This window comes from Oryza brachyantha, chromosome 2 (genome assembly GCF_000231095.2).
Source record: "Oryza brachyantha chromosome 2, ObraRS2, whole genome shotgun sequence".
Taxonomy (NCBI): Eukaryota; Viridiplantae; Streptophyta; class Magnoliopsida; order Poales; family Poaceae; genus Oryza; species Oryza brachyantha.
The window spans coordinates 12383980-12399810 of NC_023164.2; the positions used below are offsets into that span (position 1 = coordinate 12383980).

The window sequence follows — 15831 nt, forward strand, 5'->3', positions numbered from 1 at the left end:
TTGTATAACATGCAATAAACGAGAGGCTAACGGAGGAGATGTTCTCGAGAGCTTAGAATCTACGCTCTAGACTTTGCTAATAGCCGAGTTCGTATAGCAGTAAGCAGCCGAGCAAGCGTGGGCCAATCCGGGAGGCTGTTCATGGGCTAATTTTGCTGGCTTCGGCCAGGTGCGAGCTCGTTTGACCGTCAAACTCGCTTGTTTCCGTCGGATGCGGATCGAGCGGACGAGCCACGCTAGACGAGCAACGTCAGAGAGTCTGGTTCCCATTTAACTAGGTTGAGAAATCCTTTTGCTATCGGCAGTCCACATGCATGTCATCATCGGACATAACCTCGAGTACATGTCGCAACAATACAACCAGAGACATGATCAAACAAAATTAAAATAGAATGTCAGAGGTCAAAGAAGTAGGTGAAAAAAAAGTGGTTCTTTCGGGTAGTTAATTACATTTACTATTTGGCAAACAGTATGTTTGAGTACTTGATCAACGTACAACAGAATCTCATTGCTATCTTTCAGCCCTTACACTTTATAATACTCGCTCTGTATTTTAAATAACACGAATAACCAAACAATTAACCAAAAGTACAGAGAAAGTAATATATAAGACAAATATATAATTTTTCTTTCTCATTTTTGCACTTATACTTATACTTTGAATTTTAAAATTTTGATTTAGAGTTGATTTCAGATTCTTTTTACCATAATTTATTTTCTAATATTTTTTATATTGATATATATATATATAATTTTACCTATAAATTATTTTTAATAGTTAATAATACGTTTTGCACGTACTTAATTTCAGTGAAACAACGACAACCCACCTCTGCAATCGTTTTGTCGCTGTTCCTAGTGCCAGCACTGCCCGTCGAATTCATTTTGCTTGTGTCATTTACATGATCGAATTTCTTGGTTGTATAAACTTATATACAATCGGTGACATGTGTCTAAAAATTAAGCAGACATTATTCTTTTTACGTACATGTGATTCCTAGAAGCCAGCTGTTACAAAATTTAGAAAAAAAAATATTTACCTGGTGTCTGTGTTGCTTCATATCCGGAAAACAGTTTTTAGCACATGGGTCTTGCATGCAATTTAAATAGTCATCAAAAAAATATAAAAACATTTGATAAGATAGATTAATATAAGTTATATCACTCCACAAACATGCAAGATTAAATTTAACTTCTACAAGTTGTAGCAAAAAAACAAACAAAACTAAACTAAGTATATGCATATTCATAATTGTTTTTGTTATTTTTGCTACGACTTGTAAAAATTGAATTTAAACTTGCATGTTGGTGGAGTGAAATAACTCATATTAAACTATCTTCTTAAATTTTTTTTATATTTTTTAATAATTATTTAGATGGCATGCAAGCAATAGGTGTACCTACACTCATGTGCTAAAAAACTGCCTCCCTTGATATCCCTTAATTGTTTCTCATTAACTGATGAGATCGTTGGAACACCTTTATTTTATTACCACCGGCTGGTTAACAAACTGCTGCTACCAAGTGAAGGTTACCTTCTTCCAATACCCATGACAAGTTCATACATAAAAAAACAGCAAAATAATGTACAAAGAAGTGAAAACAAATCCAGAATTATGCGTTGCAGCTTAATACGTACGCATTGATGTCGATATCTCGTGCTACTGCTAGAATAAAAAGGAGTGTACATCTGATTTATTGATACTTCAAAGACCTAGTGCAAATCATACACATCAAAGCACAGTATACAGGTGGCAACATAATTATAGATAGAATTAAAAACGTAAGGGGTTTGCTAAAAATATGGCGCCACAATTTTCACTTAATTTCAATCACCTTTTTGCTCTTCAACCATATTTAAGTATGCCTCTCTCTTTTAACTCCTCCTTAGTTGATAATAAATTACTTTTAATCCTAATTCATTTATGCCTTGTGTATTAGAAAAATTACAATACAAATATTAAAACTTACGATATAATTACAGCGTAAGTTTTGAAATTTTCAGTGTAGTAATCTATAGTGTAAAAAGGATTTGACTATTTTTTGTTGGAAAATGTAGCGACATAAAAATAGCTACTCCCAAATGTAAATGAGATGGGAGTAAATATTTGAGAAACCTCTTTGGTCGAATATTTACACCCATGGCTGAAAAGCTCCCATTGTTCTTATCGATGGAACACTACATAGTATTTCTTGTTCCTGCATGCAACACACAGTTACACCATATAAGAAAGTTGTTAATTACTACAATAAATAGAGTCATTAATTATTAAAATGAACAGAATCCTATACTCTAAACATTTATAGCAAAGAGAGCCAAAATGCTGTACGTCATATTTTGAGTTGAATCAATGCTACAAACTTGTAGTGACTAGTGAGAACATTGATCCTAGGTTTTGCATCCTCATCTTTACGCTTCTGTTTGAATTTTTAACCTTTAATTTAGAGTTAATAGGGTTTTTTATTGTAGTTTATTTTTTAGTCTTAGCTTTTAGATCGCTAAAAACATGTATATAAAAGTTTTATTCATAAATTATTTTTCGTTTATAAATATGCCGTTTTACGAGCACCCTTTTGAAGTTTTCGCAGATTGACAACCTAGGATCTTTCATGTGGCAATCAGATTAAAGAATTCTTGTCAAGTAACAAACCAAGGAACTGCAAGAACAACAAAATTACGTAAGGTTGCCAAATTTTGCATTTGGCATTTAGCATGATAGACCACAAATGTTATCTAGATGAAAACAGCATTTGATCAGTTCAATTGTGTAACGAAAATCAGAAGTCAAACTTACATGGCACGTGTCTCAGCGACTAAGCCCAAAATGGCTCAAACATGCTTGGTCTCTGACCCTCCTCTGGCTGAACTATGGAATGCATTTGTAACAAGACAACTAGAAATATTGGCCAACAAATATAACTACGAAGTACTTAAATTGAACTGCTTTAACCTGAATTAGGATATTCAATGAACGATTTACAAAATGCTGGCCAAGATCTTTCCTTTCATACTACTCTCCAATAATACGGAGAAGAACAAAATTTCACTAGCTTTTGGCTAAAATAGTCCTCAACATGGTTCCTCCCAAATTCATTTGCAGTCATTATCAGTCAGGACGCCATCTTCTCTCACTCTTTTTTAACATCAGCAGAAGCAGCAATCCACCATTCCAACTCTAGCTTGGGCAAGCACGTGGGGCTAGTCAAGCTCCCCACCTTTGAGGGCGCCGCAGGCTGGAAGAGCTCCCAGCCCATCTTATTACAATAGAACAGACAGTAATATCAAAAATAGCATTTCCATTATTGACTTAATAGCACTGTGATGATGCTATGGAATGATGTTTTTGTGATTCAACATTTGCTTCCTAGCTATATTTGTACCTTAATAGTTCCTTTTTAAGCTGTGTTGGACCTGTGTTTGCCAGATTGCAAATGAACAGAACCATACCTTGTTTCTATCACCCAAACTGAAAATTCAAGGCCATAACTTCATCCCTTATCAAAATTACCAGCTCTCGAATTTCTCTTGCTTATTTTTGCACAAAGTCTTCACTGCAGTGTAATAGCAGAATCTGTCAGGCTTGTACAGCTGTGCTGCTTCAGAACTCAGATCATACTAGCAGTTCACAAGCATAGGGAGATATCACGTGTCAATGGTGAGGGCAGAATATCACTCTAAGTGGCAGAAATGTTACAATCCATCCTTTGGCATTCATCCAAGAAGCAAAATTATAAAGTCAACCCCTGTTAGGCATAATAAGTAACTGATTAGCATACTTGAATGTTACTTCATTTGGAGGGCACTTATTCCTAAGCATCTCTGCTACCAGCTTCTCTGCATCCTCCCATCGCTCAGCTCTACACAAACCCTTCAATGTAGAGTTATAAGAAATAGCGTCAGGCTTGCATGACATTGTGCTTAATAACTTGAGGGCATCATCCAAACGTCCTTTTTCAGAAAAGCCATTGATAAGGGCGTTATATGTAAAAATATCAGGTGTACTTCCATAGTTTGGCATTTGCTCAAGAACCTCAATTGCTCGATCAACCAACCCCTTTTGGCACAGGGAATTGATTAGTATATTGAATGTTATTTCATTTGGGGGGCAGTCTTTTCTAACCATCTCAGCAATAAGCTCCCCAGAATCTTCCCATCGTGCCGCTCTGCACAAACCCTTCAGCACAGCATTATAGCTGAAGATATCAGGCTGGCATGGCATGCTCCTAAATAACTCAATAGCCACCTCTACAAGATCTTGCTCAGAAAAACCATTAATAAGACTACTGTATGTGACAATGCCAGGTGTGCATCTGTACTTTGGCATTTGCTCAAACACTTGGGTTGCATAGTTGACTAGACCATTTTGGCAAAGCGCGTCAATGAGAATGTTAAAGGTCATTTCAGTTAGAGGGCAGTCCTCCCTGAACATCTGAGCTATAAGCTCGCTAGCATCATGCCATCGTTCAGCTCTACAAAAGCCCTTCAACACAGCATTAAAGCCAAGGGCGTCAGGCTTGCACACCATGCTGTTTAGCAAACAGGAAGCATCATCCACACGGCCTCGTTCAGACAAGCAATTGATGATTGTATTGTAATTGACAGTGTCAGGCTCACACCCATACTTCTTCATTTGCTCAAGAACTTCGATTGCGCTGTCCGCTAAATTATTTTGACACAAGGAACTGATCAGCATACTGAATGTAGCTTCATTTGGCAGGCAGACTTTCCTAACCATCTCAGCCATCAGCTCACCGATGTCCTCCCATCGCTTGGCAATGCATAAACCCTTCAACGCTGCATTGTAGCAAACAGTGTTGGGCTTGCATAGCATCGTGTTCAAAAGGTTGAGTGCTTCATCGGCACGTCCTTGCTCTGAGAATCCATTGACAAGGGTGCTATAAATGACGACATCAGGAGTGCACCCGTACCTAGGCATTTGGTCGAGAAGGTGGACGGCGCGGTCGAGCAACCCGTTCTGGCAGAAAGAACGGATCTGCGTGGCGAATGTCACTTCGTTGGGAGGGCAACCGTTCTTGATCATCTCCGCCATGAGCTCCTCAGCCTCCTCCCACTGCTTGGCGACGCACAGGCCCTTGAGCACGGTGTTGTAGGTGTAGGTATCGGGAGCTACCGGCATGGATGCGATGAGGCGGAGCGCGTCGTCGAGGCGGCCGGAGCGGCAGTACCCGTCGATCAGTGCGGTGTAGGTGACGACGTTGGCTGCGCCGGACGCCCTGGCCGCGTCGAGCACGCGCTCCGCGTGGGCGAGGTGGCCCTCGCGGCAGTACCCCGCGACGAGCGTGTTGTGGGAGACGGCGTCCGCGGCGCCGGCCGCCTTGAGCGCGCCGAGCACGCGGTCCGCGTCGGCGAGGCGGTGGTGGGCGCAGAGCTTCTTGATGAGTATGTTGCAGGAGATGACGGCGGGGGGCTCCGCTGGGGCCAGGGCGCCACCGAGGAGGAGGAGGCGGAGCGCGGCGTCGAGGTCCCCGAGCTGGACGAGGCGGCGCAGCGTGTGACCGGCCGCGCCAGGGCGGGCCGGCGCGGCTGGGTTTACCCATATGGAGCTCGCCCTGCGGTTCGCCCACCTGGAGGAGGCGGCGGCGGCGAGGCGGGGGCTCGGGCGGTGGGCCCCGTGCTGCTTCGCGCGGGGCGGGAAAGAGAAGTGCTGGTGGGGGGAGGCCGTGGCGGGTGGCGAGGAGGAGGAGGAGGGGGAGGCCATCGTCGGGGTGGAGGAGGCGATAGGGTTGGGGGATGTGGTGGTGGCGGTGGCGGTGGCGGGCGGGACCCGCCGGCGGCGGGCGTGACGACGAAATGCCCGCCAATTCTACTTCGTTCCAACGGAGGATATGAATGCTTCCAATCAAAAGAAATTGGTTTCAACAAACTGAACCAAAACATCGTCAAATTTCATTTGGCCTAATTAATTTGAAGTTTAGGACAAAGGCCGGTTTTTTGTAGAAATTTATCCTTGGGCAAATGAAACTAGTATTATATGAATATCAACAAAAGCTTTCAGCATGTTCCCTGGGGGGTTGGGGTCTTTTCACTTTTGTTTCTTTTATTTATGTGTAGGGTAAAATTTATTTTTTTAATCTTAAATTTAGAGTTTTTAATTTTTAGAATTCATAAATTATTTTTTATTTACAAATATACAATCAACAATGTTTCCATGAAAGCGTCTTCTTAATATTAAAAAAACAAAAAAATAAGGTGCATAATCTAAATAATCTAATACAAATTTTGAAAAAGTTTCTGTTGCCATATTCTTAGGGCTTGTTCTTCGAAGGGCTAACTCTTATCTAAACCACGTCAAATATGTACGGTAAAAAAACCTGAAATCAACTCTGAATCTCAATTTTAAAAATATTATGTTAACGTTTCTATTCACCGAAATTTCCTTTAATTTTATGATATATCCACGGTCATGTGCCAAAGTTTTATTCAATAAATAGAAAAGAATAATTGATCCTGATCTTACACCAAACTATCATTCATTCAATAAATACCAAGGGACGACTGCGGACCATAATTATGCATAATAACTATTTTTTTCTTTTTTCTCCCGTATTTTCTCCATATTTGGTTCCAGGACAACAGAGAGAATTAACTAATAAACATGTGTGCCCTTAGGAACTTATGGACTATGAACTCCCAATTCTTCAGCTCAGTCGAAACAAATATCGAAATCAAACATGGGCACAGATTCAGTAGCTCTACCAACTTTGCAATTTCTACTGCGTTTATCAGCTTTTCATCTTGCATTGTGTTCATATTACAATGACCATCCTGCCATTGGTCAGCACATCAAATCCGCAAGGGACTAAAAAATTGTTAACTGAAATTTCTTTTAGAACTTCTCACTTCATTTTCTTGAAAATTTCAGAACTGTAGCAAAAGAATGGATAGGAATAAGCAGGGGATTAAGCATCAATCGCAATGGCACTAAACAGGAAGGCATGCTCATCTAATCTGCTACACTTTAGGGCAGGATTGGAGGGCATACTGTTGTTTGATTTAAGCATGAACAACTATGATCTCCTTAATCAGCATAACAAACTAAACCACCCAAAATGGGGGCATAATGTTCTTGGCAAATATATTTGTATACCCAACCAAATCTTTTTGACCTCAAGGGAAAACAAAAGAAATGCAAATGGTCAAATTATAATGCAAGTAAATGAGAAAGAAAAATCGAACATACCATTGCTAGATAGATTAACTCTCAGGCCAAAATAACTCATTAACCTAGTGTACAGATCTATTCATAATCATATATTTGTCACTTTATCCTGAAACCAAGAAATAGGAACAGGACCTATGGCCACAAACATGAAGTAGCAATTGCATACGCAGAAACAGGCTAGGTACCAATCATCCTTGCACTAAAGACCAGTAGCAATTTCTATTTATCCTTCATTGTCTCGCCAACTGAGTGATGTAATTACAGAAACAGATAATGACCTGGACTAGAGAAGCGCACGATAATAAGTTCTGTAACATGAGTAATAGCAGTTATTGATAGCAACAACATGTTTATATAAATAAACTACTCTAGTTTTCGTTACCTTACAAAACAGTCCAATTATTTGCTACTAACTCCATCCCAGAATGCAAGTATATCTAGTTGCTTAGCATAAATTAAATTCCCTTAATAAATGAGGAATTGATGCGATAGGAGGGTAGGCAAGGATAAAATAGAAAGAATTTTGAACAGGAAGTGATGGATAGGACAAGTACTACTGTAAGGTAGAAGATTCAAATCCAAAAATGATTACATTTTGAATGGAGAAAATCCTAAAACCACAGAAAGACACTAATATTAGTTTACCAAATAAATCACTAGTACTTTCTATTCACTTGAAACAATACAATGGCACCTGCATTTCCAAAAACTTTCATGGATGGATTATTTTCAGAACTGAACACATGGCACACTGAAAACTTTCAAGAACTTCAGTGCAAACAAAAGTTGGGTATGATCATTCAATTGAAATGCTGTCCCAGCAGCAAGGGTGAATGGATACAGGAGAGAACCTGACAAGAGATCACAAAGAGTTTCTTAAGGCAGAAAAATTAGTCAACCAAGCTAGCAGCCTCAAGTTTTTCAAACCATCCTCCCTGCAATGGCATAATTCTTCAGAGAATGGCACCAAAACCTGAAACTGGATCCCACAAATCTATAAGATAGAAGAAAATAAAGCTGTAATCCAAGTGCTGCCAGTGCACTATCAACCCAGCCAAACCAGCGGTCCTTGATTATGCAAACTTTCCTGGTTAACAATCACTAAGCTCGCAGGTCCATTGCATTCAGCAGTTATTCTTGCTTTTAGCAAGAGTAAATGTTAAACCACATCGCATCTTCCTCCTCTTGATAGTGATTAACCGGTACATCAAGGAGTTCTAATTATTAGCACTTATCTACATCTACACACAAATAAAAAAAATCTGCATTTCGGCAAAGTTATTCTGCAAGTAAAATCCAAGAGCTTGCCTTGGTTAAAATCAAAAGGTACTCTGACTGATTATTTAATGATCTAGAAACACCACAATTAAGCGGTTTACAAGTGATAATTGAAAGAAAAATCCCCAATTTTTCTATGTGCTTCTTGGCAAGAAGAAGCAGAGGACTGTTAGATGAAATGCTACTGACACAGCAAGAGGGCATAAGGCTGTACAGAGGAAATAGATATGATGCATACCAGTGGATGCGGTGGTGGAGAGGGACATGCAGGACAGCAGGACAAGTGAAAACGGTTACAATATTCACACTGAAAAGTATTTGCCAAACATGGCAGATAATTATCATTGTAGCGTGGAACAAAGTTAGCAACAAAAAACCCTGAAGAAATTCAGCACAACCCTCCAGATCAAAACTGATGCTGTAGGTGGACTCCAGACTGAAATCATGATGGGTGGTGATATTGTACCCACCAGGTGTCCTCTGAGCACCCAAATAAATAGAAATCATCAATGGAGTATAACAGACAATATCTCACAGAAAAGGGTAACCTGGTGATCACCCGTGGAAAAGTGGCTGATACCATCCCTGCAAGCATGTAAAATAAGTTAGTGTTGGCTGTGTGAATTCACAGAAAATTAAGCAGTAGGGAGGCATGGACATGGTAGAGCATTTACCTGCAGCCCTTCCTATAAAATAATCTTCACAAATATAATTGCATGATCATCTCATGCAGCGTTACATTCTTCAGAGCAGCATTTGAGTGATAGCTCAAATTACTGTCCTTCAAAGGTACAGGGCCCAATTGCATGAGCAATTAAAAAGAGATATTTCTCCAAGATTTTTCATAGATTCTGCAAGTTACAATGAAGCTGAAGAAAGTACACCCACCTTCAAAGAGTCAATTGTTGTTAAAATCCATTGTGTTTGCCAAACTTATCTAGTACTCCCTCCAATCACTTTCATATGATGTTTAGGACATAAAAATAGTATATGATTTAGTGTAATTTGAATGGTCTAATAATATTGACTACAGGGAGTACGAATTTTTGAAGTTAAGCACATGAACTAACAGCAAATATTTGTCATTAAAAATATTGCATTATTAAGGGATTTGAACCAGACAAATTTCAACCAGGTTAATAAAAAATTACATTACTAAGGGTTGCCAGGCAATTAATGCACAGTTTTTGGAACTCTTGAAGCAGTCCCAAGCAAACTCACAATAATACTGTTCAGCAAATAATATGTTCTTAGACTGGCATGATCATACAGAGAACACAAAAAGATCAGCTAGAGACTATATTTCCTGGTTCTTAATGTATACTCTGTCCTTTAATGTAAGGTATCCTGAGATGAATCTGGATAAGTGCTAGTCCAGATTCATTGCTAGAATCCCTTAAATTTAAGGGCAGGGGGAGTACTAGGATTAACTGCATTGTTGGATTTCTTGATGATTATAAGATGGGCATGATCAAACAGATAGATCTAACAATAGAAACTAGGCAAAATACTGTTGAACAAGTTCTATTGGTAGTTTCTAACAAAATCTATTGGAAACAAATATAGAGAGGTCACATGTTACAAAATTGGCATACCATTCTAGTCACCAAACAAGCAAGAAAGCACTGGACCATTTTCTTACAAATTGTTCTTTCAGCAGCTAGAATGAACTAGAAACATCAACATGTGAATGTTCTTCAATAGAACAAACTCTAGCACAACAAACAGAAAGATCTAGTCACATGTTAGCATTTGACAACAGTAATGCTCCAGGAAATGAGATGGAATTCCATGGTATCTCACTGAACAATCTTGCTAATGTCCTCGTACTCAATGGCTTTAATAACCTTCCCATCATAGAGGCCCTTCTCAACCTGCACTTTGGCACAGAATCTCTCCGTGTCCACTGACAGCAGCCTTGCATTAGATCCTCGGTAAGCTCCATTGACAATCCGCACCAGCCCACCAATCTGAGGGATAACTGTCTCAAGCTCATCTTGATCAACCCTAAGAACATGCTTGCTCTCCAGCATCTCGATCTCCGCAACATACTTATCAATCACCCTTTTCACAGCCCCCTTCTGCTTGTAGTACCCCTTCTCTGCCAGCGACTTGCTCATCACTTTAACCACAATACCTGGGCATAGCCAGTAATCCTTCCTATTGCTCCGCTCCTTCGCTTTCTCCTCCTCCTTCATCAGCTCATCCAATGCTGACCTCCTAGCTTCTGCTGCATTTATAGAATCCTTTCCCTTCTTCTTGGCCGTCTCGTCCTTCTCCTTATCCCACATGCCCACCTCATCTTCTTCCTCGAAACCAAATTTAACCTTTGGCTTATCATCAAAAGGGTTAACCTTTGGCCCTGGCGCAGCCCGCTGAATTGCAATTGCAATCTTCCCTGCTGCTTTGTTGGCCTCTTTTGTATTATCACCATGTTCGTCATGATCATTCTCAGAGTCCGAATACTCATCCTCACTGCCGGACTCACCTTCGCTACCATCCAGGTTAGCATTATCACTGTGCTCACCATTAGTTTTAGCCATGGATTGCTGGGCTCGCTCTATCTGCCGTTCAATCATGCGCTCCTGCCGCTCATCCTCCGCGAGGTCAGACTTGATCCTCTTGCGCTTGAGCCTAGCCTTAACGGCCTGCTCGGAGTCACGGTCGATGTAGGTGATGAACCACCCCTTGGGCGTGTCCTCAACCTTGCAGTGGCCCTCGCGCCCAAGGAACTTGACGAACTCGGTGAGCGTGGCCCAGCGCGTGGAGTTCATGTGGACGTGGTGGCGGTCGGCGATGAACTCGTTGTAGACGACGGTGGCGGCGATGCGGGAGTGGCGGTGGGCGCGGCGGAGCAAGGTGAGGAAGGCGTCGAGGAACTCCTCGGAGAAGCCCTCGACGACGCGGTCGGGAGCCTGGCCGAAGACCTGCATCTGGCGCTGGTGCGACTCCGACATGCAGTGGCACTTGAAGCCGTTCTCGTCGCGGCACTGCTTCTGGCACATCTGGCAGTACCACCGCAGCTTCTGCAGCCCCTTCGCCTTGATCCTGTTCGCGATCGCCTTCGGCGTCAGGAACTCGTGCTTCCCCATCTCGCCGCCGCCGCCTAGGTTTGGGAGGCTTGTGGGGGCGGAGGAGGTTGTGTCAAATGGGCAGAGAGAACGGAGGAGGCGGCGGTCGGTGGCCGGAGAGATCCGGGAAGAGAAGCTGCGATTAATTGGGGATTCGATTCGATTCGATTGGCCGGCGAGATCGGGGTAGGGAAGTTGCGGCAAATTGGGGGGATTGGGGGCTGGCTTGTGTTTTTTTTTTTTTTTTGTCCTGGTGGGTGGGGACGACGCCTGTGGTACGCGGAGGCGGAGCTGAACGCGGGGGCAGACGCGAACCCTAGCTTCTCTCGAGTCGATGCCGTAAAAACCGACAGGAACCTGAACAGCTATGGGCACCAGGGTTTCACTGCCCGGCAGCACTGTAACCGGATACAGTAAAAACGACGATAAATTTTAAAATTAAAAATTTAGATTTAAATATTTAGGATAATCATGGTTACCGCACGGTTTTGTACGGTTATCGTGCAGTTTAGCACGGTAACCGTGGCTAATGCTTGCCGGAACAGCATATGAGAATGATGGAAACCGTACGAAATCGCGTGGTTTTCGCAACGGAAACTGCAGTACCGCGAGGAAACCGTAGGAAGGAGAAGATTTAAAATCAAAAAAATTTATGAGATGTCAAATGCAAAAAAAAAGCTTTAAACAATCTAAAAAAATACAAGTGTCGACGTTTGGTGTCGGCAATAAACTTATATGGTGGCTATTAGGCTTGAAACTCGATGGTTAGAATGAAAAAGGAGACGATTTACCCAGGTTCAGGCCCTCGACTAGGCGAGATAATACCCTAATCCTACTTGGCGATAGGATTAGATGTGAATAACCGTGTCCAGGTGGGTGCCCCGTACCCCCTTATATAGTAGGGGTAGGATATGATAGAATTCTAATCTGATAAGACTAAGATCCATTTTAATTCGGTTATGACTTGGACATGGTACATATGGCATACCATCTGCTAGTTACCAAACTCGTAGGCATTATCATAAAGATATAATCTACTTTTAATTCGGTATCCTTTGGCCATACGTAATCATGTGGTCTATGGATACCCTCAGTATAGATATCCCATAACAAGAAAAATATTTTGTGACTATATTTGTGACATTTAGGACATGTTATATGGAAAGTAAGAAAATTTTGACATGAACTTATCTAAATTCTTGACATTGCAACGTACAAACATACACCATCATATCACCATTCACCAAATAATTCATATCAATAACGAGTAACAACAACTTTATTTTAATTGTTGCGTCACAAATATACCTACTGCTCATTATTACAAACAAAACTATTATGTATGTACTAACATGCGCATATAATTTTCCTCCACACATATTTTTCCTATATCCATTCTTGTATATTTGTATTCGAACATTATGTACAACATGTGTCTAGTGCAAATTAATAATGACTCAACAATAAATTATTCTTAACCATCTTCTTACGAAATATTATTTGCAATAAGCTATTTTTTATTTTTTTTCTCCAGAATTCTCGGTTATGATTTTTAATTACGCCAAAAATACACTTTTTCATGAATTTCTTTGACAAAACTATACTATATACCAACTTATACAACATATATTTTTTTCATTAAATTTCCTTAAAAATTTTAAATCCTCATCAAATTTAAACTCAAAACCACATACATACCGCGCCCCCGCGGAGGGCCCGGTTACCGCGGTAACCGCGATGGTTACCGCGGTAATGGGAACCCTGATGGACACTCTCTGCTAGCAGTTGCCAATGGCTCGAGGCCTGGGTCGGATCCGGTAAAAAAATAGACAAACAAGCTAATGTAGACACATATGACAAAAATATACTGACAAAGTACCGCTATCAGTATATTTTCTCTCTTTCATGTTATAAGATTTTTTGGTATTGCCTAGATTTTATAAGCTAATGAATCTAGACACATATGTAACATATATATTGTTGCATGAATGATTTTAGGTGTAACTAATTTGTTGCACTAGAATATATCTAATTTGGTACTATTTTGCTATATCTTTACAATGGAATGACTTAGGAATATTTTGCATAAACCATCATTTTCAAACTTTTATTTGGCAAAGGCAAAACTTTAATAATTATTAAAAACTTAACCAACCACTAGTCAGCGTTACACCACACTGTACCAGACCCAACCATCCAATAATACCATGCTAAACCACACAGTACTAGCTTTACCATTCTATGCTAGCAAATTATTAATCATATTATTTTTTTTGAAAAAGTTTACATTAATCACATTCGAGCTTGGTCAATCACCCATAATCACGGGCACGATTGTTTAAACAAATTACTGATCATATGTGTACATCTTTATTCATAAGACATTGTCCCCAACGTACACACCCATATGCCAGTATGCCACCACAGCAACCCGATTAGAGGCTATGATAGAACCTTCAATGTAACCCACTCCTAACCATTCACACTACGCCGATGTTGTGCTTCTTGCATTGGTAAAGCCCTACCAGACAAGCTACCCTTGCGGCATGGTAGATCCGTCAGTTGATCAAACTTTCCTCGAGCTAACTCAACTCCATCCCACCTACTCTCACATCAATGACTAGGAGAGGAGAAAGCTATATTTTAAATCTAGTCGTTGCCAACACTAGCTTGCAGTAAGTACGATTATTCTCACAAGAATTTACTATGAACCGGTCCTTAATTATCATGAGCACGACTTGTAAAACCATGCACTCATAGTCCACTAGTTGATGAGAAAGTTTAACAAATGCCATTGACAAACACTTAATTCTAAGAAATACCATCGACGAGTGCAAGTTCTATAAAATGTCATCGTACAAATGAATTTGCCTGAAAAATGTCATTGCCGTTAGGGTTTCATCAGCATTTCTTCGTTAAGTTCTATAGGGTGAACAGTGTATTTAACGACAAAAATGGATGAAACCCTAACGACAATAGCATTTCTCAGACATATTTGTTTGTACAATGACATTTCCTAGAACTCGCATTCGTTAAGGGTATTTCTTAGACTTAGATATTTGTCAATGGCATTATTAAATTTTCTCTTAGTTGATTTAGTAAAAGAGTATCCATCAACATGAGCTCACAACTCAACAAGTGTGTAATTGCAAAACAATACACAAATAATTTTAAAATAGGAATCAACATGTTCTGAAGACGGTGCAACTTCCATTGAGGCTTTGGGTTATCCTAGGTTGGCGCATCGAAAACTTCAAAATCTAGAACATACAAGTATAAACACTCAAAACAGTAGATTGGATAGTACAAACATGAAATAAATTATTTTCATTTGATTCTTGACAATTTTATTGATCAGCCAAAATTTGAATGGGCTTAAACAGGCTTCAAATGAATTAGTTATTAATTTCAGAAGTTATGTTGTTTTCTATCTAAAACTTGAAAATTGATTTTAACGATTTATTAACCAACAATGTCGAATGAAACCCGAGATCGTAAATCTATATCTATATCTATACTAATATAAAAAGGATGAGTTGTAATTTTTTTATGGCCACACCAACAAATGTACACAAGATTGACTCGATCTATTTTCTATCGTTAGATGTACATATCCAATGACCTAAAATGATCTGAAACATCTGTCTCTTGCAATTCTTCACAGGACACATCCCCCCTAATTACGTGCCTCAGCTCCGTTGCCCTCCACCAAAATCGCCCACGATCTCGGACGCGGGGCGCAAGCCGCCCCACGCGCTCCCGGACGCCGCCGCACGCGTGGTGCCGACCAGTGCAGGCTCTCTCCCCCATGGTCCGTGCCTTCGTTAGCCGTCGCCGCCGTAGGGCAGGCTCTCGCCCCCACTCCGACACGGTGACGTCCACTGTCGGCTGCACGGTACGCTCCCATTCGCCGCCGGTCGCGCCCACGCCTACGGACGCCGCCTGCTCCCACCCCAACGTCGACGGTAGCATCTCCGCCCTGTGACAGCCACGCCCAGACCACCTCTACACTGCACCTCGAAGAATCTAGGTGTCATCGTCAACTGCCATTACCGTTTCATGGTGTCCCTGATCCTTGGAATGGCCCGTGCTGCGCCACTGTCCCCAAAGATGACCATCCTCTCGCCAGCTTTAACTCTGGCGTCAACGCCGGCTTCCAGCCCAACAAAAGCGTACCATGCACCAGGTAAGCCACCTGATTTCTTCCTTTTTACTTTACTTTGGTTTCTGTACTCCTAACTGGCCAGTGGCCATCTGTGCAAGAATAGGAAATAATTAGGGGCTGCTGCAGTGGTTTT

The 15831-nt window shown here is 41.0% G+C and overlaps 2 protein-coding genes across 2 annotated transcripts; both read right to left on the bottom strand.

The window, feature by feature from the left end:
• Positions 1 to 1510: 1510 nt before the first annotated feature.
• On the bottom strand, positions 1511 to 5720 carry LOC102707652 (pentatricopeptide repeat-containing protein At1g09900-like). Its single transcript, XM_006648566.3, has 2 exons — positions 2796 to 5720; positions 1511 to 2199 (listed from the first exon to the last, which is right to left on the bottom strand). Exon 1 carries the CDS (start codon positions 5718 to 5720, stop codon positions 3738 to 3740), a length of 1983 nt encoding a protein of 660 aa, XP_006648629.2. The 3' UTR covers positions 1511 to 2199; positions 2796 to 3737.
• Positions 5721 to 9989: 4269 nt separating this feature from the next.
• Positions 9990 to 11811, bottom strand: LOC102719834 (KIN17-like protein). The gene has a single exon (XM_006647240.3). The coding sequence runs from the start codon at positions 11552 to 11554 to the stop codon at positions 10262 to 10264; it is 1293 nt and encodes a 430-aa protein (XP_006647303.1). The 5' UTR covers positions 11555 to 11811; the 3' UTR covers positions 9990 to 10261.
• Positions 11812 to 15831: the final 4020 nt, after the last annotated feature.

What these genes read in the sequence shown, in the direction of transcription:
- LOC102707652 (XM_006648566.3), bottom strand. Translation starts at nt 5,720, where the DNA reads ATGGCCTCCCCCTCCTCCTCCTCCTCGCCACCCGCCACGGCCTCCCCC.
- LOC102719834 (XM_006647240.3), bottom strand. Translation starts at nt 11,554, where the DNA reads ATGGGGAAGCACGAGTTCCTGACGCCGAAGGCGATCGCGAACAGGATC.